Source organism: Falco peregrinus, chromosome 8 (assembly GCF_023634155.1).
Source record: "Falco peregrinus isolate bFalPer1 chromosome 8, bFalPer1.pri, whole genome shotgun sequence".
Classification (NCBI taxonomy): domain Eukaryota; kingdom Metazoa; phylum Chordata; class Aves; order Falconiformes; family Falconidae; genus Falco; species Falco peregrinus.
This window is the reverse complement of record NC_073728.1, coordinates 33,310,613-33,330,995: the sequence shown is the minus strand read 5'-3', so window position 1 is coordinate 33,330,995 and position 20,383 is coordinate 33,310,613. Positions and strand designations below refer to the sequence as shown.

At 41.9% G+C, this 20,383-nt stretch overlaps 2 protein-coding genes across 3 annotated transcripts; one reads left to right on the top strand and one right to left on the bottom strand.

Moving 5' to 3' along the window:
* Positions 1-72: 72 nt before the first annotated feature.
* PARP9 (poly(ADP-ribose) polymerase family member 9) lies at positions 73-11,662 on the bottom strand. The gene is made up of 10 exons (XM_055813168.1): positions 11,535-11,662; positions 11,029-11,065; positions 8,773-9,605; positions 7,157-7,384; positions 6,856-7,074; positions 5,546-5,621; positions 4,709-5,083; positions 3,785-3,933; positions 2,201-2,375; positions 73-1,002 (listed from the first exon to the last, which is right to left on the bottom strand). Exons 1-10 carry the CDS (start codon positions 11,547-11,549, stop codon positions 695-697), a joined length of 2,415 nt encoding a protein of 804 aa, XP_055669143.1. The 5' UTR covers positions 11,550-11,662; the 3' UTR covers positions 73-694.
* DTX3L (deltex E3 ubiquitin ligase 3L) lies at positions 11,598-20,159 on the top strand. 2 transcript variants are annotated; one of them, XM_055813170.1, is made up of 5 exons: positions 11,598-11,842; positions 12,090-12,310; positions 14,824-16,359; positions 17,376-17,463; positions 19,091-20,159. In XM_055813170.1, exons 1-4 carry the CDS (start codon positions 11,671-11,673, stop codon positions 17,445-17,447), a joined length of 2,001 nt encoding a protein of 666 aa, XP_055669145.1. In that variant the 5' UTR covers positions 11,598-11,670; the 3' UTR covers positions 17,448-17,463; positions 19,091-20,159. The 2 variants fall into 2 exon arrangements, with proteins under 2 accessions (XP_055669145.1, XP_055669144.1); XM_055813169.1 differs by having other exon boundaries at positions 11,603-11,842; positions 17,246-17,463.
* The last annotated feature ends 224 nt before the right edge of the window (positions 20,160-20,383 follow it).

Below are 20,383 nucleotides of genomic sequence, written 5' to 3'. Positions count from 1 at the left end.
ACTGAGAAATCTGAATCTCAAATACAATCCAAGTCACATTCTTAAGACTGTATGGAAAAATAACAGGTTAGCTAATAGCATCATTCATACTTTTTATTTTGAATACATGTACCTACAATGCACGGAATATCTTAACTAATAAAAACTGTAACACCAAATACTCTTAGAAATGATGAAGCATTGCCTTAACATCTGTCACAACCATGTATATTTGATGGCATGCCCCTAAGTGGGAAACAGCTTTCACCTGATACATTCATCTATTTTAAGTCAAAAGAAAGTGTAAGAATCGAAGGCACAACCAAAATTTCTTGCATTTTGCTAACATATGCAGTATCTGAGATTAAGAAAAATGTAACGGAAGAATGACAACGTACACAAATATCAACTGTATAGTCACATGCTCAGGATATTTTAAGGCATAAAGTAAATGACCAGATAAATGTTAAACTGTATTTTGTGATGCTTTCCCTTCCATTTCCACTCACAGATAATTTTGTTCTAATCTCCTTAAGGTACTCGTGTACTTTTTTTGTTCACGGATATTTCAGAGCACTTTGCACAAGGCACTTTGATCACAGCATGTTACTAGGTAGAGCATCCTCTTAAAATCTAGTACTAGACTTTGTTCTGGGGGGGCCTTCCCAATAGCTACCGTTTTGATTAATTCATACTCAGCATGCTGCTGTATTCCTCAGGGGGCCATATAGCTCTCCTTCACCTGGGAACAAATCAACAAATACTGTGGCAGGGCTGCAACACCGTTGAAGATGACAAAGGTGCTGGGATTGTTGACATCATCTACTAAGCTATCGTACACCTTACCATCATCTCCCTCGACTGCTGGTGGCATAATACAAGACTGCTTGCCTTTAGTATATAAGCCTGTTAATACATCAGCCTCAAACACATACATTTTAGAGTCTGTCTCCCACATGTCTTTATCCTCGATTAGGTTTTTCAGGTTCCTTTTAAAGTAGATGCCAGCTCCGTATTTTTGATCTGGAAAAAGAAAGAAAAATTTTCAGAAGAAAAAAATAAAAGCCTTCAACATTTGGTTATTTTGGGGTGGTAGTACTAAGGGACTGCTGCTTCATTCAGTATTATGTTTTATCTTACAGGTCAATGCATGCCATCCTTTTAGAAGTAAATTTGCATTAAGTGGCTCTGATGCTAGCACTGACCTCCCATTGAAATAATAGGCAATGACAGCTGATAGCCGTTCTGATTTAACTGATACTCCAGTGGTGACCTTTTAAGGTTTAACTGTTAATCCAGTGATAAAAACATCAAGGTATAATGTATTTATATAGACACCTTAGTCATCACGTACTAGGGACTCTGAAAAGGACCAGGGAAAGTAAGATTTTAATAATGTAAACTGTGGGAAAAAAAGCTTTGCCATTTATAAGGGGAACGCGCCATAAAAATGCTATTATAGTATCATGTGGAAAAGCAGAAATAAATTAGACCACCATCCTATTTATTACTTTGAAAATGTGAGAATGTGCCATATACATTGCATAGGCAAAGAAAGGCAAATCTCCGCTTTTTTTAACAGTTTATAGCCTGAAATCCCAATTTGCATTTGACAAGAAAAATATCACACCCTTCACCTATTGCAGGATGGAGTGCTAAATGTTTATTCTCCATTTCTGAAAGCATCCGTCTGCATAGACATCACAACTGTCTTCCGAAGTGTACTCTAGTTTGCATGGCAGTTGGCTCACTCAGATTATCTGCTGCCCCTGATCGCAACCGATTCGAGCTGGGGGTTAGGCTAGCTGGCTTTCAGAAGTACCTTTCAGCCTCAATTATTCTGTGATTCCTTTGAACACAGTTTAAAGCATCGAGCTGCTGAATGCATGTTTGCAGTGAGTAGATAAGGATGCTGACTTCCTTTTACGAGTGACACAACAAAATAAAATTTGGACATGGCATTATGTGTATATTAACAATTCTGTCAACAGTGTTTGGGGTAGGCTAGAATCCAGGCTTACCCTCCCAGAGCTCTACTGGCTACAGTATCAGGAAAGAAAAAAAGGAAGATCTTATTGTAGACAAAGAAGTAAGCTTCTATGATTCTAAATGGAGGTAAGAAACAGTTCTTGTTCAGGAATGCCATTTTTTCCGATTTTAATCCAACTGTAGTAGTCAGTCACTGTTCATTTTAGTTAAAGATGCCAAAGCAACTTTTTACCTGTTGGTGGAGAATACAGCCTGTGAAATCCAGTTTGGCATACTGAGCTACAGAACTGAGCAGGAACACACTGGTACAACTTGTGGGTTATTTTGGAGGTACGTTGGTATTCTTCTATGTTTTTTTTCATTTGGTGGAATGCAGCAGATAAAAGAGGATTATGTATCTTTTCAATCTGTAACATAAATATAGTGTAGTAAGCAAACGGAGACCAGTATCAATGAAGTCCATGAGTGCTCTTGTTCAGGCTATGCTCTTCAATCTAAGAACCTTTGTTTTAGCTTAGATGCGTTGACCATGAAGCAGATAAGGTATCTGAAGTGTGCAACTGATCTGCAGAAAAAGAATCATGCTACTATCTCACACCTCTCATTGAAATCAGCAGGAATATATCCTAGTGTTCTGGTTTCCAGTACTTGCGCTGTTCTGAACAGATTCAGTATCAACCACGTTGAGAATAAGCTGTGTGGGTGCTTACTGCCTGCTCTTGTAAAGAACTGCAAGTGTCCTGTACGGCATGGAGAACCTCAGCTCTCACTGATCAAAATTTTACAGCTTTCGGGGGGGAAAAAAGGGTCCACAAGATGAGAGGGCCTTTACATTAGCTGTTCTTTCAAAAGCACAACTGCATGCAGTGTAATACCACACAGAATGTCAGGTGAATCAGCTACACAGCAGCTCTCGCTGGCACACCTGACTCCACCAGTGGGCCACTCATGGTCCTACAGCAAAAGTCAGTGCCAGGGGCCTGCAAGGCCTCTTCTCCAGCAACCCGCTCATGCCAGACCTCTGACCGCTCAGCTAAAAAATGCAGGTGCTGAAGCACAATCAAACTTCTGCTCTTTTAAGTCATTTCACTGAGCTATGACTGAGCGCTGATCCTCGGTGCAGCATCGATTTAAATTCTGATGTAGCTTTTGCATTCAGACTCAAAAATCTTTAGCTCTACAGATCAAGAAGCACTTGCTTTTATCTGGCTGGTATTTGCTATTATTTTGAGAGGCAGTCTGACCCACTGGCAGTCTGGTTTCCAGTTACCTGCTGTTATTCCTAGGCACACAAATCCCTGTTTACAAACTTCTGTACTTCTGTGTGTTGCACAGCCTCATCCTCCCGTTCAGTAAAGCACTGAGAGGCAAGCAAGATCCCAGCTTCAACACACTACTAATCAGATCGTAACTCTTGACAAATTCAGTTGCTAATTTTTGGTGTCAAACTCACAAGAAGAAAACAGAGACACTGCATTAGTGTCCTGGAACATTGTACTCATTCTAGCATACCAACCTTGTATTTCTCTAGAGTCCTATAAAGGACCATTTGAAGCATGAAGTAAGACACAGGGTACACCGTTCAGTTAAAAGAACTTCTCAGAACTTAACCACACTCTGTGAGTGATTATTTGCATTATGTTTAAAATTTATTAGGAGTAATGACTATCTCCTTTTTAAGGATTAGGCTGATTTGATCTTAATTTTTAAAAGCAATATATTGAAATAGTTAATCTGTGTTTTTTAAATGTACGTTAAACATGTTAGTTCAAATATATCACCTGAGATTTAGTTTTTCCACAAATACCCTCTTTACCTTGAGAACACAAAGCCCAGCCTTTTCAAATTGCTTCTGTCTGTCCTTAAACTCCTGAAGGTGTGATTCCACCAGTGAAATACGGACGCAGTTGGTACTATCTGTCTTGTGACTGCCTCCTTCTGAAAGCTGACCTGCTTCTGGTTGGCCTGAATACAAATAAGGGAGTAAAATTTGCAAGTTATCATAACTTCTGAAGCGAAGGCAAGCGGGAGAGATCCAATACTTTAGTTTGGTAGTTTAGTTAAGAACAAAGAATGTTAAATATTCTCCCAAGTAATGCTAGAGCCTAATATTGAGCGGGACTGATACACACTCATTTGTTCCTTTTTTCTACATTTATTAAAGAAACCAGAGAGAAGGGACCAAAGAAAAGAACAAAACCCAATTATCTTCTCCATTACATCTCTCTACCATTATATGCAAGTTGGGCTGTATCTATATTGCATGACTATACAAACACGAGATAAAAAATGATCACTCAGTAGCTTTTTGTTCTAGTTCTATCAACTGTTAATGAAAGTCAAGAATTCTGTAGAATAGGTCCATTGGTGGGTCCTGCAACAGTGGTCCAGCTGTAGCTAGCAAGAGTTCAGCAAAGGTATGTGTTAATTAAACAGAAATTTTGCCAGTCTCCAGTGGCCAGGCTTTAAAGTGAAACTGTCCTGGAGGAAGTCGGCATTACAGCTGGGTGTACAACAGCTAGCCCTGTATGAACGGTGCCTTACTGGGAATACTGCCGAGCTAACAAATAGTCTTTCAGAGGCTCCTATGTCAAACTACAGTAATAACGGTAATTAAAGCAATGCTCACTATCCCTGTGAACTAAATGCGTGTCTGTCCACTCTCAGCAATACACAGATGTATGTTGCTTCATGCTTGACCTCATTTAGGTACTTATTGATTAGTCACTTGTTTACATACCCACTAAGTACAGCAGTTCCTCTTGTCTGGCTGCAGTATTCTGTTGCATACGGAGCAGCAATTTTTCAGTTGTGAGCACTGCATCAATCACAGCATCAGGAGGGCCTTGGAATTCCAGCCTTGCTTTTCCACCTCTCACTTCTTCAAGTACACATACGCTAGAGTGCCACTCTTGAGACAGTTCTGCAAACTCTTTTTTACCAAGGCTAAAGATGTAGTTGTTTTCAATAACAGCACGGTGAGTTTCCTGAATTTGTAATATGCCTTGGATCCATGATTCTGCTGTTTCCAATATTGTATGTGTATTCCCGTTAAGTTCAATAGCTGGTTCATTATCTGCAGTCTCTTTTATGCTTTGACTGCCTGACTCTTTACCTGGAAGAAAGATTTTTTTAATTTTTTTTTTAAATGCAAGTGAACTGGAAGAGTGAAGAGCTTTCAAGTGCTATCATAAATTTCTATATCCAGCCCAAGATGAACACTGCAAGAAACACACTATTCTTTTGGTAAGCTCAGAAAAAAATCAGATACAAGGAGGTAACGTTTCCAGGGAAAAAGAAATATTCTGCATTTGTGTGCGGTTGTTTATTTGCCTTCCACTAAATGACTTCCAACAAGTTAGGCACTGACAATGATTTTTATGTTTGAAGATTTTATAAAGGACTGCCCAGTTCCTTTCCTATTAATGTAAAAATGCAAAATGCTCACACATTTTTGCCTCCCCTTTTCCCCAAGACACATATGCAAATACTAAGCTCTTTTTAAAGGAATGAGGTTTCAGATTCTCAAGTCTGGAGTGCTCATCTACTTGAAATGTCCCTTCCGTTCGTTACTTACTCAAATAATCACTGCTGTTGTAACACTGCTTTTCTCCCAGTTTGTGTGTTGCTGAATGAAGTTTCCTCTGGAAAGCCTTGAAAAAGAAAAGTTTAGGGGCAGTTTGCCATTTATGTTGTCAAATACACAATTTGTCTCTTCAAAACCCTGTTAAGCAGCAGTTTACAGCTGTAGTTACACCACCCACCCACCCCAAATTCTGAAAATGTTAACAGCTGACATGTCAGCTTTTCCCAAAATTTTATTCCTGACAGTATCAAATGCATTCTTGTTCTTCTATGTCTCCTAAGGTAAAACACCTTACACACTGAATGGTACCTTTACCAGCTCCTTGTGGTTGTGGCATATCTGGAGCTCATGGAAGCACAGCAGATAAAGGTGTTTATTACTTGCAGTTTCATACTGATGAATCCTTACTCAGTTTTAAAACCTAGACTATTGCCCTGCCTTTACTCCAAAGCTCCTCTTCATGATCACACCTGGAAAGCCTCTGGGAAGCGCTGCTCTGCTAGGCAGTGGATTTGGCATTGGGCAAATTGCCCTTCCTTCTTTTTTCAGCAAAAAGAGTTTCTGCTGTGCCCTGATTATCAAGGGATTAAGTGACGAGTACGTAGCTGTCATACAACTTCCTTTACAGTTTATGGGACTGTTACAGAACATGGATCTGATCTTAGAATTATAGAACAGTTTGGAAGGGACCTTAAAGATCATCTAGTTCCAAGCCCCCTCCACCTAGTTCTTGCACCCATTGAAAGAATGGATGGTTGGAATTAAATGGGAACAAAAGCAAACTCTGTACTTTTATAATAGATGGCAATCTAAAATAGTTGTGTATTAATCACATCAGCCAAATATTCAAAAGGCGGAAAATGGCACACTGCAGTTGTAATTATCCACTGTTTCTAACCCTTCACATTAGGTCATACGTGTTCATAGGGTTCTGCCCTAGGAACTTCATACAAAAAAAAGAAAACAAAAGTGTGAAAGAAATTTCCTGAGAAGGAATGAGTTTATTTCCTAATGAATTAAGGGTAGACTCTCTCTTACAAATTTGCTGACAGTCATGAGAATTTCACAGCTCCCTCCCTTTGTTATCACACCACAGGGTGACAACTTCAGGTTTAGTGAAGAGAAAATAAAGATTTGTAAATATTGATAATACCTGTTAATGAGACAAATAGTTTCATAAAGGGACCTGCCACTCAAATATTAAAAGTAGTGCAGAATTCAGTTTATTTTAATTTATAGGAATCTTTGGGTATATTTTTACAGTTTGGGGTTTTCCTTATTGGTAGTTAACAATCTGTTACCTGATAGGCATTGTTGTCATCGGGGCAAAAGACAAACTGCACATCTATCTTATTCTCAGGGTGTATCCTGGCAAATTTTAAAACCTCTTCAGTCATGATCTCTGCCACTGTATCAACAGGCAGCATTAATGACCAAATCCCGTCTGCTGGAAAAGAAACTGAAGGAGACTGATAGTCCTGAAGACAATACAGGCATCTTGTCACTGCATTTTTTAATACCTGTAGAAAAAGACCCAAGTATTTTAGTCCTCATACCATTCAACACGAAAATAAATTAAAATCCAGTCTAACTGAACATTACCTCACACAGCAACACGGTGTGGTGGTATTGCGGCCATACAATGTGCAGTACAAACTCACAGGGCAGATTATACCCTTTTGTTACTACGAGTTCTTTATAAGACGAAGAATATCTAATCTGAGACATAAGTTCATCCTGAAGAGCTGGACCTGCTTTTTGCAGCAGTCTGCCTGAAACTGGAACGTAAGGCTCGCCATTCACAGACACAGTATTAACAACAGCTGTAGTCTGGAAGAAAAGAGTGCTAAGTTTCAGTATAGTTTAAGTTTACTATTTGCAAGCTTTGCTACTATAGAGAGCATTCTTTCAAGGAACAATCCCTTTTAAGAAAACCTCACTGCAGCAGATCAGCTGTTAGAAAGCTTCTCTTACTACTAAGGGCAGTGCTGGAATACATCAAAGTATGCACCTTCTAGTGGCAGTAAACGCAGACATTTTTTCCGAAGCCAATAGTGTGAGTCAATTGAAGAGGTCAAGTCATCAATGTGTATTCAACAGAATTATTACCCCAGCTACAGAAGTGACCCATATGTGCCTCATCAAATGCAATTCTGCAGCTGATTATCAACGAGCAGGTGAAAACTACAGTGCGCTCCATTATCCCAGCCCACACGGATGCTCCCCATGTGAGGGCAGCAAGCATTCACCAAACTAGCAGGACCAGTGCACACAGGGGAGCTGCAAAGCCATGGTTGCTTCCAGTTCCCAGTGGAAACAGCAGATCCCTGTAGTAGGTCTTCTGTATTTCGAATTAAATATGTAAACTGCAAAACACTTGTTTACAGTAACTGTTCTAACTTCAATTGTTGAAGATTACCTAAAGATACAGGACTTTGGAGCATATTTTCCTCATAGCCTTGAAGGCACAAGGTATCTTTCACTGCTGTAGAACTGGTTAATAAAATTCCCTACAGTGTCAACTTTGTGATCCTTTGCTCTCATATAAAAAAAAATGAACTTCCTACTCAATTAAGACACTTCTTTAAAACAAGTTACGATTTTTGTTAAAGTACAGTATTTGCTAAAAGCAAATGCCATTTCTGTGATGTAGCTTCTAGTCTAAGAGCTCTGTTGGATTACTATGACTAAGCTCATGTATTTTGCAACAGATTTTCTAGTTAAGTGAAATGAATCCATTTAAATGATGCACTGTTTAAAGGTAAGGTGCACATCATCTGTGTTATTTTCTGTGTTATCATCTGTGAGTTATTTTCAGCTGTTACAGTCTTTGTTGAATAACTCCAGTAGTCACATCTATGAGAACATAAATGATAGGGAAAAAAAGCAAGGCAAAAAATAGGAGTAGACTTCTAGGGAATGCATGATAAAATGTGAACTCCCATGATGTTATAATAAGAATATAATAATATATCCCTATGTTAATGTTTATTAATCATGCAATCTTTAGCTGCTTCCTATTATACCATGACAGCATGTACACACAAAAAAATACATTCCTTGCTGCTATCATTTATTTACCACTTGTAAGTTCTCACCAGGCTGAGAAGATAACTACTCAGCGGACCAATACAATATGTGTTCTGAACTCTTGGGCTCCAAATCCTGTCAAGACTTGGTGGCAACTCCATGTTCAACACATTACGGGACAGACTTACCTTCTGCTCGTCAAGGAATCCTCTTATGATGCGCAAGCGAGTGCCTCCAAGTTTGATGAAAGTTGAAGACTGGCTGGGTGAAACTGAAAGAGTTTCTGGAAGTGAACTAGGATCACCCAGAAACTTTTCACAGGCCTTCTTCATTTCTGCAACTGCAGGCTCATAGATGTTCACCAGGCGGATTTCCCTGAGACAGCTTGGTGGACCTGCCTCAACAAATTCCTTTATAGCCATCACAATTACCTGAGCACACAAACTGAGCGGGAAGCCAAAAATACCTGAACTCACTGCTGGGATAGCCACAGACTTTATAGCATTTTCTGGAGCACTAACGTATTTCAGAACGTTCACAATAGCTTCGTGAAGTAGGTCACAACATCTTTCGTTTTCATAAATGGTCCACCTTGGACCAACTGCATGAATAATTTTCTTACAAGGAAGCTTCCCTCCACCTGTCACTGCTATTTTGCCAGCTGTGAGTTTTCCATACTTTTTAATATGAAGATTGCTTTGTTCTTGTATTTCTGACCCTCCAGCATTCACAAGGGCTAAAGCAAGGCCTCCTGCATGATCTAGATATTCATTGGCTGCATTCACCAAAGCATCGACCTTGTGTCTTGTGAGATCATCCTTACAAACACAAATGTAAATTCCCTGCTTCAGTTTTTTCCTGTACACTTCAACAGCACCTTTTGTACTTTTGAAGGTTGATATACAAACAAACTTTTTATAAATGAGATTACTTAGGCAGTTCTCTCTTTTCTTAAGAACTTCATAGACATCTTTTTTGATGGGGATCACCAAGCTGTCCTCATCCATTACCATGCTTGGCCCTAGGATACAGAATAATACAAAGTGAAACCAAAGATACTACTGTCAAAACACTGGGTTTTATACAGAAGCATGGTTTATAGCTTTCAATTTTATCCTACTGCCATTACTTATCAGTATTTTCTGGCATAGTCTGATCTTCTTTCTCCCCCTTTCATAGCCTTAGAAAGTCCAACTAAGCAACGAAAGGCAGACAACAGTATCACTGAGCCTGTGGTGACTTGAGAGTTTAGGTTTGCCTTACCCTTTACTGGAGGAGAAAGCTTGGTTAAGATGTGTCTCCTCATGTTACTTGTTCTCATCCCCCGCTCCCTTGCCTCCCCTTTCCTACGGTTTATTCTCCCCACCATTATTAGGCTGACAACCATTGTCAGGGCCATATTCATAAATGAATCAGTGACATGATCTGAATTAAAAAAAAACAACCAACCAAACAAAAAAACACAACACACCAGAAAATTTGAGTTTGAGCACCAACCTCAAAACCTGATGCAGCAGCATAACTGAATGGTGAGGAGGAAAAAGGAACAGACAAGTGGGAGAAGAACATCTTTGAAAAAGATGCTGTTACAGGGCTTTAACTGGCTGCAATGCTACTGTTAGCTGTGCTTGCCACTAAAATTCCAGCTGAGAAAGCAAATATGAAAAGCTACGCCATATCCGGGGATTCAGAATGCTTGTAAAAGCAGAAAACCAACTTGTTCCCCTCCGAGCTTGTTTTCTGGAAAGGCTGAAGCCTGCCTCTGCCCTCTCCAGGGCGTGTTTAGTATTTTTTGTTACTGATTTCCCGTAAGGTCCAAGGCCTTTGCAGAGTCAGTGACTCACAGCACACAGGCAGAGACACACAAGAGAGAACTTGCCAACACGTTCTTTTAACCGTACCACAGAGATCTTACACTGAGCTTTGTCTTTAATTCTGTGGCTTTTCTTTGGTCTGCACATAAAGCCCACAAGCAAGTTCTTTCTTTGTATGGAACTTGTGAATTCAGAAGGGCTTTTTAAACCACTTTTATCAGTGAACAAAAATAATGGTAAAGAGTGGGGCAGCTTTGACGACATCACTGTAGCTATACAGCCCTCTCTTGGCAGATGTCAGCAGTACTATAGGCAGTAGTTCACGTTAATTAGTGTAAATCAATTTGTAACAGTTTCATCAGACTTTTCTCTGGAATATGCTAACCTGCTTTTAAAAATTCTAACGTTTCTCACAAAGTATTACACACCGACTCATCAAAACACTTCGGAACTCTTACTCTTAAAAGAGAAATGCAAGCAAATTCTGTTGAAGTAATGAATAATAACGTTGATTCATAACTGCGTCTAATTCATACATTTCAGATTGCTTTTGGCTATTCCATGTTGATGTTTTCCAGTTTGCTAGCCGCAGTTGGCAATGTTCAACTTACATGGGGGAAGATGGCTTACCTGAACTGCCCGCTGCCCAGCTCAACGGACTGTAACTCTATTGCAAAAAAAAAAAAAAAAAAAGAAAAGGAAAGAGAAAATACGCGTTACGGCCCGATGGGCTGCGTTCCTGCAGGCGCGGTTCTGTCGCAAGCAAAAGCAGCAGCACCGCCTTTTGCAAAACTTTATTTGCAAAAACTTTGCAAAAACAGGTTTTCCAACACTTCAAATGCCATTCCCAGCTGAACCCGCGGGCGGTGCCCCACAGCCTCCCCCAGCCTCCCCCGGCCCCCGTTGGGCCGCCGGGGCAGGTCGCCGCCGGCAGCGGGCGCGGGGACCGACGCGGGGACCGACGCCCTGCCCGCGGCCCCGGCCCCGAGCCCCGCCGGCAGCGCGGTGCGCGCAGCCCCGGCCCGGCCCCGGCACCGGGGCGCCTCCCGCCGCAGCTGCCCCGGCTCCTGCGGGCGCTGCCGCCCCGCGTCGGGCCGCCGCCGCCAGCCCCGGGCCCCCCCGCCCCGCTCCGTTACCTGCAGGATCCCCATCAAGCGGCGCTGCGCGGCGCAGCCGCCGGCCCCTCAGCGCTGGGAGCCCGAGCAGGGCGCGGGGCGGGGAAGCGCGGCCCCGGGCGGGAAACGAAAGCGAAAGCGGGCAGCGGCAGGCGTCATGGCGGCGGCGCTGCTGGTGCGGCTCTGCCCCGCGCCCGACGCCAGCGAGAAGCCCCTGCTCAAGCTCCAGAGCTACTTCCAGTCAGGGAAGCGGTCGGGGGGCGGCGAGTGCGAGGTGCAGACGGGCCCCGAGCCCGGCACCTACTGGGTGCGCTTCCAGCAGGAGCGAGGTAGGGGCCGGAGGAGAGGGGCTGGGGGCGGCGGGGCCCGCGGCTCGGCCAGCTCCCGCCGCCGCGCTGAGGGGGCGGCCCTGGGGGGCTGGCGGCGCGCTGAGCCCGCCGCCGCCTGAGCGGGCGGGAAATGGCGGCCGGGGGCACCATCTTGTGCCCGGGGCGGCGGGCCCCGGTGGGCGCCCGTAGCCGTCAGGGCCGCAGGGGACGCGGTCCGCCTCACCGGCGTGTTCCCGCCTCGCTGCAGATAAGAGGAGCGTGGTGTCGCGCACAGATCACACCTTGGAGATCGGAGCCAGGCACCTGAAGATAATCATCGAGCAGGGAGAAGGGGACCCGAGCGAGGGCCGAGTGACAGAGCAGCCTTCCCCCAGCGGCCCCGTCCGTTCCAGCTGTCCCCCACCTCAGCAGGAGCAGCAGGCGGCCAGAGGCCATGGGGGCACAGCAAGAGAAGTCATCACCAAAAAGGTACATCAGGAGAGCAGTTAACAAGCAGTGTCACTGTCACCGAGATCGGGATTGAACCTTTTCACACCCACGTAGCGTCAAGGAGCAGGCGTACCCCAGGGGGATCGCTCTGCCCGGCGTGCACACCCGCTCACCGGCAGGCACACGGTGGGAACAGCAGAGTACTTGCACATGCACCGTGCGTTACATATTCATGTTCACTCACGCACGGGCTTGCTCACAAGTTTCTCACTTCTAACACAAACTAGTATGCGTCCTCAGGTAGCACTGCTGATGGTTTTTTACTAACTACACATGCTCCCGAAACAGGGGTTTGCCCTCTTTCGGGGGACTATTTGAGTCAGAGGTCACAATCTCCCACTACCACAATTACTTTTGTCCTACTTTCAACTACTTTTCTGTGGATTGCAAAACTTTGTCAGCTTGTCTCCTCTTGTGGCAGAACTTTCCTCATTTGGAGGCTTCTTTCTTTATAACTTAAATAAGTGTGCTTTTCACCATCCATTCTTTGTTTCCCGTCCTTCCCAAGGCTGAAGTCCCTTCATTTGTCACTTTTAGCAGCTTTAGAGAGTCAGCTTGGCCTAAACTTTGTGCACAGATTTGTTTAACATGTAGTTAAACACTAAATCAAAGTTTGGTAATTTGTGTTTAGACAACATCAGGACCTGCCATTATCTTAGTCAATAAAACAGGAGCAGGGAGCAACTTTTGAGTGCTGGATGACAGGTCATCCACTCCTGTTAACAGGCAGCATGTTTTTTACCATGGCTTTGGTGTGTACCAACCACTGCTCCTCAAAGTGGTACCCTGGCAGGTTTCAGGGGATAGTAAGCACCAAGGACCGCTCCGAAAAGGTGGAAGAATTGTATGAGATTTGGTTCCCTTCCTGCTACACAGACCTCTTAACACTATTTTAGCATGCACCTTCAGACAGCTCTGATTACTCTGATCCCTTACCTCAGCATTCGGTGTAGCACAGCAAACACTATTTCAGACACTGTGAACTAAAAGTTATGCAGAAAAGATCGGCTGTGTGTCAAGAGACACGGGGTAGGGCCAGGCTATGTGATGTGGTTGTGGTGCTACCAAGACACCAATATCTGGCCCAGAGGGTGTACCTTCTTTTGCACAGTAGCTTAGATGTAGTTTTTGAGATACAGCGTATGCTAACATAGTGGTACCTGACATCTGTAGCAGTATACTGCAATTTCCCTATCCTTCTGTCTGTGGGAAGTAGATGTGAACATGTTTGTTATTATTTTTCAGAATCCTGTTTTCTGCCTTAACCCTGAGGTACTAAAGCATGACTTTTGGGAATTTTTTTAAGAAAGATGCTAAGAGAAAACTGAAAAGTCTAATATAATTAAAGAACAATGTAAGATAACTTGTATGTGCTGTTAAAACATGTTCTGTCTCTGTCATCTGACACTAAGGGAACAGACCGGTTCTTTTGGGGATCCTTGGTAGAATGGTCATGGCACTAAACTGTAGTTACAATTAAAGCTTTATTTTTTTTCACAGGATTTTATGATTAGCATAGCATAGAATTGATTATCAGAATTTCTGCACAGGATTTCTGCAAGCAGAATCAGTGTGGTACAATTTTGCAGCGTAGCACTGAGTTTTGTAACACAGTTTCATTTATGGTTTCTGTAACCACCTGGACCCTCTGTAGATCATGCCAAATCTCTAATACTTGGCATGCTGTATCGATACAACAGTCATAATCTAGACTCAAAAAACACATAAAAGAATATGAATCACTCGGTCCTTGGAGGAAGTGGAGGATGCTGGGGGTGTCCCTGGCCACTGGGGGATCACAGGTCTCACTGTTCAGCAGCAGTTGTGATCCAAGTTCCCACTTAGCACTTGTAACTGCTTGATTTTTTAGACAGTGCTCTGCATGTGGTTACGCTTCCCATGATGATGGGGTCATCACCATCTGGTTGGCAGGGTGCCTGGGACTTTCAAGGCCAATAAGGAGGGGAGTAGTAGGCCGCTGGTGCCCAGGAACCTTGAGAATGATAGAGGGGGGAAGAAGAAATCTGTTTGCTTCGTCTGCTTGGATGAAGGTCTGCGCAGGACCTTCCAGGGCCGGATAATGAGGGGAAGAGGGACTAATGCATAACTAGCTTGGTCACAGAGAGTGGCTGTTTGCCTCATAAAATGGCATCAGTAATGCTAGCCATATTACCAGAGGTCAGGAGTAGAGGGTACAAGTCACAGTCTCAAAGTAAGTAGCAAAGTTACTGTCTTTGTTCCTGCAATGCAGGTGACATTAGCAAATTTCATTTTTGCTGCTGACTTAGAAACAGATCGCTTTACTTCAATGTATAATATCAGTGTACTGTAATGTCAGTGTACGTGACTGAAAAGAAACACTATGTGCAAATGTGTCAGTAGTAATCTGGCCCTACTGAGATGTACAGAGCTTTTCCTTGTTCAAAATACAGAAGCAGCAAGCAGAGAACCATGGAAAAAAAAATACCGCTATCTTCTTGTCTTCTCTTTAGATATTTCTTACAGTATCTGCAACTTTGAATACCAGTATGTTCACTGAACAGCAGAGGGAGAAAATTACCATTGTATGTCCAAATTTAAAAAGAGAAGGAAATCCTAATATTGATGGCTCTGAGAAATTGACGGGAGATTTTACAGATATTGAAAAAGCTTATCGCTACTTCAAGGATATCCTTGCAGGCAATGACCCAAAACATGATTTTTCACATTCTGAAAGTGAAAATGATTTGAAAGATGAAAATGTTCTGAATACTGAAGAAATGAATGAGCTTACAGTTCTGTCAGCTCTCTATGAATATTTCATTCACACCTGCAAACAACAAATCAAAGTACTACGTGAACGTTTTGGAGTGTGTATAAGAAGTAAAGATAATGACAATGGAACCACATCAGTATGTCTCACTTCTGATAAAAGCCCTTCATCAATACAAGAAGCTAATGATTTTTTTATCAGAACTTTTCAGAAAAGTGTAGAAGATCTGAAACAGGAAAAAATTCCTATAACAAACAGTGACACATTAAATGAGACAATAATGAAATTAAATGCTAGGTTTAGTAATCTTCTTGCCAAAGGGGAAGGGAATCAGCTGCTACTCCGTGGTCCAGCGAGTGTGATTTTACTTGCCAAAACGTTTCTAGCAGAAGAAGCTAAGAACAGCCAAGCTGAAAAGAATATGAAAATATCATCTGAACTATACAAGTACAGGAATGGAATTGAAGTTGATGCTTCTCTGTTTAAACTGTTGGAAACAAAGATAAGCAAAGAAATTGAAGGCATTAAAGACAAATTTGATACAGTAACAGAAATGAGAGTCAGTTCATGTAGCCAGAAGATGCTCATAGTATTTAGGCCTAGGAACAAAACTACTGATATGTCTTCACATGCTACTGAAAGTTTCATCAATGCATTTCAGAATGCCTTTGCAATGTTAAGAGAAAAACACATCAGCTTGAAACTTTCAGAAGGTCAGAATAGAAAATTAGATACGCTGTTTAATGGAAAACGATTGGAAGATCTGCATGTAAAACTTACAAAGAAGGAAGACAAAATCATCTTAAGTGGTTTACCAGACAATCTTTATGTTGCTGAAAATCTTATTGTAAACCTTCTTAACACTGAAGACTCACCACAAACTAAAAATAGACCACCAGTGTCCTCTGATCTCAGCTATCAAGCTACAGGAGCATCTGGGAAGAAACACAATGGCAGGCAAAAGAATAATGTTTCTTCTGAAGGACAGGCTAAGGCAAAGACAGAAAACGACAAAGATATGTGTCCAATTTGCATGGAGAGAATTATTGATAAAGAAATACTGAAAAAGTGCAATCACGTATTTTGCAAAGATTGCATCACCCAGGCCATGTCTTACAAGCAAACTTGTCCTATTTGTAACACCTTCTATGGACCCATGAAAGGAGACCAACCAGAGGGAATAATGTCAACTAGAACACTGCTGTCATCTCTCCCTGGTTATCCCAGATGTGGTACTATAGAGATTAAATATTACATGCACGGTGGTATTCAAACTGTAAGTATATTTAAAGTTTCATAAGATATATTTTTCCCACAACAAAACCAATAGTGAATATAAAATTAGCTATTTTCCCCTCATTTTAATGCATATCCAGGAGAGATCTTTCTTTGTTCTGTATAAATCTGCAGGTACTTAATTCAGTGGTTTTGGTTGAAATTAAGTAATATAGTAGGAATTAAACAGTCAAATGGTAGCATTCCATTTTCTATGGACCAGGACAGAGCTACCTGTCTTTAATTTGTACATGGTGAATAACTAAACTGAAATCTATGGAGTGATTTGTAAACAAAATTTTGTGCGTATAATGAGGATTCCCTGAGGCATTCTTGTAGCTGCCAACACCAACAGACAAAAGTGAATAGTGAGCTGGCTTGCAAGCTTTGCAGGTGAGAAACCAGCTTGTGTTATGTGCTCAGAGCCATGTGCATAGGACTGAAAACGGTATAAATGAAAAAGCCAGGGTTGGGGTGACATGCATTTGGGAGAACAAAGAAGAAAAAACAAATTTAAAAATAGCAATGGATGTGTGCTAGTTTTGGCTGGGATGCAGTTGATTTTCTTCATAGTAACTGGTACAGCGCTTGTGTTTTGGGTTTGTGCCGAAAACAGTGTAGATAATACAGAGATGTTTTTGTTGTTGCTGAGCAGTACCTTTTCTGCTTCTCACACATGAGTGATGACAAGAAAATGTAAATGAAACTTAAATGACAGAAATTATCTGATGAGAAAAAACTCCTCAAAATCAGTCATTAGTCATGCTATGTCCTTCTGAATCAAAGAAAGGATAAAAAGTATTGCGAAAGCTGGGATGTATCATTTTCACGCTTTCAAAGCATTTTTGATTTATAATGTGGTTTTGTTTTGTTTTTCTGCAAAATAGAGGAATCATCCAAACCCAGGGAAACCTTACAGTGCAACTTCTCGAACAGCATATTTACCTGACAATAAGGAAGGGCAAGAAATTCTGCAGCTCCTCAAAAGAGCCTTTAACCAAAAATTGATTTTCACAGTGGGTCAGTCTCGTACTACTGGCGCAAAAGATGTTATCACATGGAATGATATTCACCACAAAACTTCCATGACTGGAGGACCTACCAAGTAAGTAGTCTTCTCTTTATGTAATTTTATTGCTACTGTTGTCAGGAAGGCTACCCTGAATGTTTTGCACGCAGAGCTTTCATATTTTGTCACTAACAGAATGATTGTGGAATGCTTTATGGAACCAGACTTGAATCACCTTCAAACCAGTTTGGACAGTTGGAACAAGGATGAGCTCGTTATACACATCATACTCACAAGGTAGTCTCTGGTTGCCTCTCAGGCTGCTCGTTCACCAGTGAGCTGTGTAAAGCACCTACTCAGCTGATAACTGTTCTGATTAGAAACCACTTGTAGTAGAGGACAGGACAGCAAGCTAAGGCAGCTTGATAGCAGCTAAGGTTGGACTCCTGATCTCAGCCTCTTCTGTCACCTGCTGGTTTGCACCAGGAGGTGCTGGTCCATTATGATCCTGGTAAAGATGTCAGTCTGTGAAATACGACTTGAAATTCTACTTATCGGAGCTAACAGCGAGAAGAAAGAGATTGTAGTATAGATGTGGTTATGTCCTTTTAGATGCTAGGCACCCTGAGTTGCGCAGCATTCAGTGGGCCTCTGGTCAGAGCACAGGACACCATGCTGACCCTGTCCGTAGAAAGGGTTACCCTGTTTTGGTATTTCTAGCTATTACAGGATTTTCTTAGTGGAAGATAACTATTCAGCATTTCTTGAGGACTTCCTGCACTTGTAAATAAAGGCAAGGACATGCAGGTGGCGTAGTCACTGGTACCGAGTGGGAGCCGCCCCCACCTTTCTTAGAGCGAGCTGGCTGAGTCTGTCATGCGGCCATAGGGTGTGCACAGCACAACACAGGCCTGAAGGCCACACCGCACCTGCAGCGTGGCGCGGTACAGCACGGCACAGGCCTGGGCCTGCTCCCATTCACGGTTGTGTGTAGCACTAATTCCTCAATGGTCTTCCAATTAGGATCGCTACATTCCAGCCCTTAATGCATGTACAACTGACCATTCTTAAAGATATGATTAACTATGGATTATGTCAGGAAAATGTTTGGCTCCTGGAAAAAATCTTGGAGAGTCAAGAGGGAGGCTTGGAACAATCCTTCCAAGCTTGCTGCAGCCTCTCAGGGCCAGGCGTCTTCATGCAAGTTCTGAAGATTTGTGTCCAGATCCTCCTTTCTGGGCTAGAATCATAAAAGAGCAAAAAGTATCAGTTTTACTGTATAGCCTGCTCTGCCTAAATGCTCTCCTGAGTTACCACTTGCTTCATACACTCTTCTGGTGGTGCACTACCTAAAATCCAGAGGTGCCGTTATATTTGTGTTTTGAATGCTCAGTTGGATATGCTTCAGGTCTGATGTTCAGAAAGATGCGTACCCAAGCACCGTATCATTTTCAAGTGAGACAGCAGGCATCTTTGAAAATCAAGTTCTTAGCATCAGTTTGGACAACCAAATTCAGCAGTTCCTTTTCTTAAGTTTTTAGCTTTACCCTGTCTGTACCACCTCTCTTGACTTGCAAAGTAGGGTCTGTTTTCTCTGTAGAGTAAGAAGTAAGTGCATAAAATTTGTGAAGTGTTTTAAGAGATTTTATGGAGAAGACTCTGTAGAACTGTCAAGTACTTCATTGCAGAAGTAGCCCAAACAATTCTTTTCTTCTTCTCCTAGTTTTGGTTACCCTGATCCTGATTACCTGCAGCGAGTTCGATCAGAACTGAAAGCAAGAGGAATTGAATAAAGAAATTTATCAGCTGTCAACTCTTAAGTGTAATAACTGGACATGTAGCAGTTACTTTACTATTCAAGCACTAAGGAGACAGGAGTTACTTTGTTCAGCTGCTGTACTTAAATCACTTGCTGTTCATGGTCAGTTAAGAAAAGTAATCTTTTTTCATCAAATGGTATGTGTTTGGTTTACACATCATTTACTTACAATACTTATAATTTAATACTTATAATACTTACCATTTACTTATATAATCATGCTTCTCTGTATGTGTAATTTTTACAGAATTTGGGTCTTGTGAGTGCAGCGTCAGTACTTGTTTACTTGACGAGTATCAAGTTGTGTCTCTTATTTTAACAGTGAATCTGATCAGCGCCTTTTTCCCACAAGTCTTCAGTCTGACCACGAAAACTGTTAGATCCACTACTAGCTTTTATTCGATCAAAAAAACTTCCTTTAGCTTCGTGTGTTTACAGCTGTCATCATGGGTAGCATCATGTAACCCATCTGCTGGAAAATTTTTATGCAGCTATAGTATCAGCTGTGATCTTTCGCTTCTTTTCATGACGGAACTGTCACTAGTGGTTTGGGTTTTAGACATGAAATTAGTGGGGTAATGTATGAGGGGGTATGTGGATGGTGCTGTATCTTTAATCCTGCGGAAGTGCTGAATGCTCAGAGCCACGTTGGAGGAAATGGAAAGCAACGATGCCTGTGGCCATCTCTGATCATGGGGTCCTGGCTCCGCCTTCCATCATGTTTAAGCTTAAATACAGCTTTTCACTCAGTTTTGCAACTGTAAAGTTATGTTCTTCCCGTTGCTTCCAATATATGGCTTAAACTGTATCATAAAGATACTTTGTTGCTACTCTGCACTAAATAGCCTGCTAATTACCTTTGTGGTGGTGGAAACTAATATCTTTCACTTAGTGCAGCCGTAATATTTAGTGAGTTAAACCATTTCCTTTAGGCTGTTGAATATAATAAATAAAATATAAAATACCATCTGTACAGGTTTTTCCTTCTATTTTAGGTATGTGTAGTTGCGTTTTTTTTTTTTTTTTAAATTTAGGAGCTTCCCAGCAACACCATAATTTGGGATGGTTTGGATCCTATGCCACCTGCTTTTTTTTTTTTGAGGTTCCCATATAGTGAACAGGCAGTACTACTTCACCACCTTGACTTTCAGATTCTGTAGTATTGGGCACTTTCTGGTTTCCATGTGGGTTGGGATG

Bases quoted from the DNA above. Each gene is read 5' to 3' on its own strand.
- PARP9 (XM_055813168.1), bottom strand. The intron at 7,385-8,772 runs GTAAGTCTGTCC...CTTTTCTTCCAG, and splicing joins GATTCCTTGACGAGCAGAAG to ACTACAGCTGTTGTTAATAC. The intron at 5,622-6,855 runs GTAACAGATTGT...TTCTTTTTCAAG, and splicing joins ATGACAACAATGCCTATCAG to GCTTTCCAGAGGAAACTTCA.
- DTX3L (XM_055813169.1), top strand. From the start codon at position 11,671: ATGGCGGCGGCGCTGCTGGTGCGGCTCTGCCCCGCGCCCGACGCCAGC. The intron at 11,843-12,089 runs GTAGGGGCCGGA...GCCTCGCTGCAG, and splicing joins GCGCTTCCAGCAGGAGCGAG to ATAAGAGGAGCGTGGTGTCG. The intron at 16,360-17,245 runs GTAAGTATATTT...TCTGCAAAATAG, and splicing joins TGCACGGTGGTATTCAAACT to AGGAATCATCCAAACCCAGG.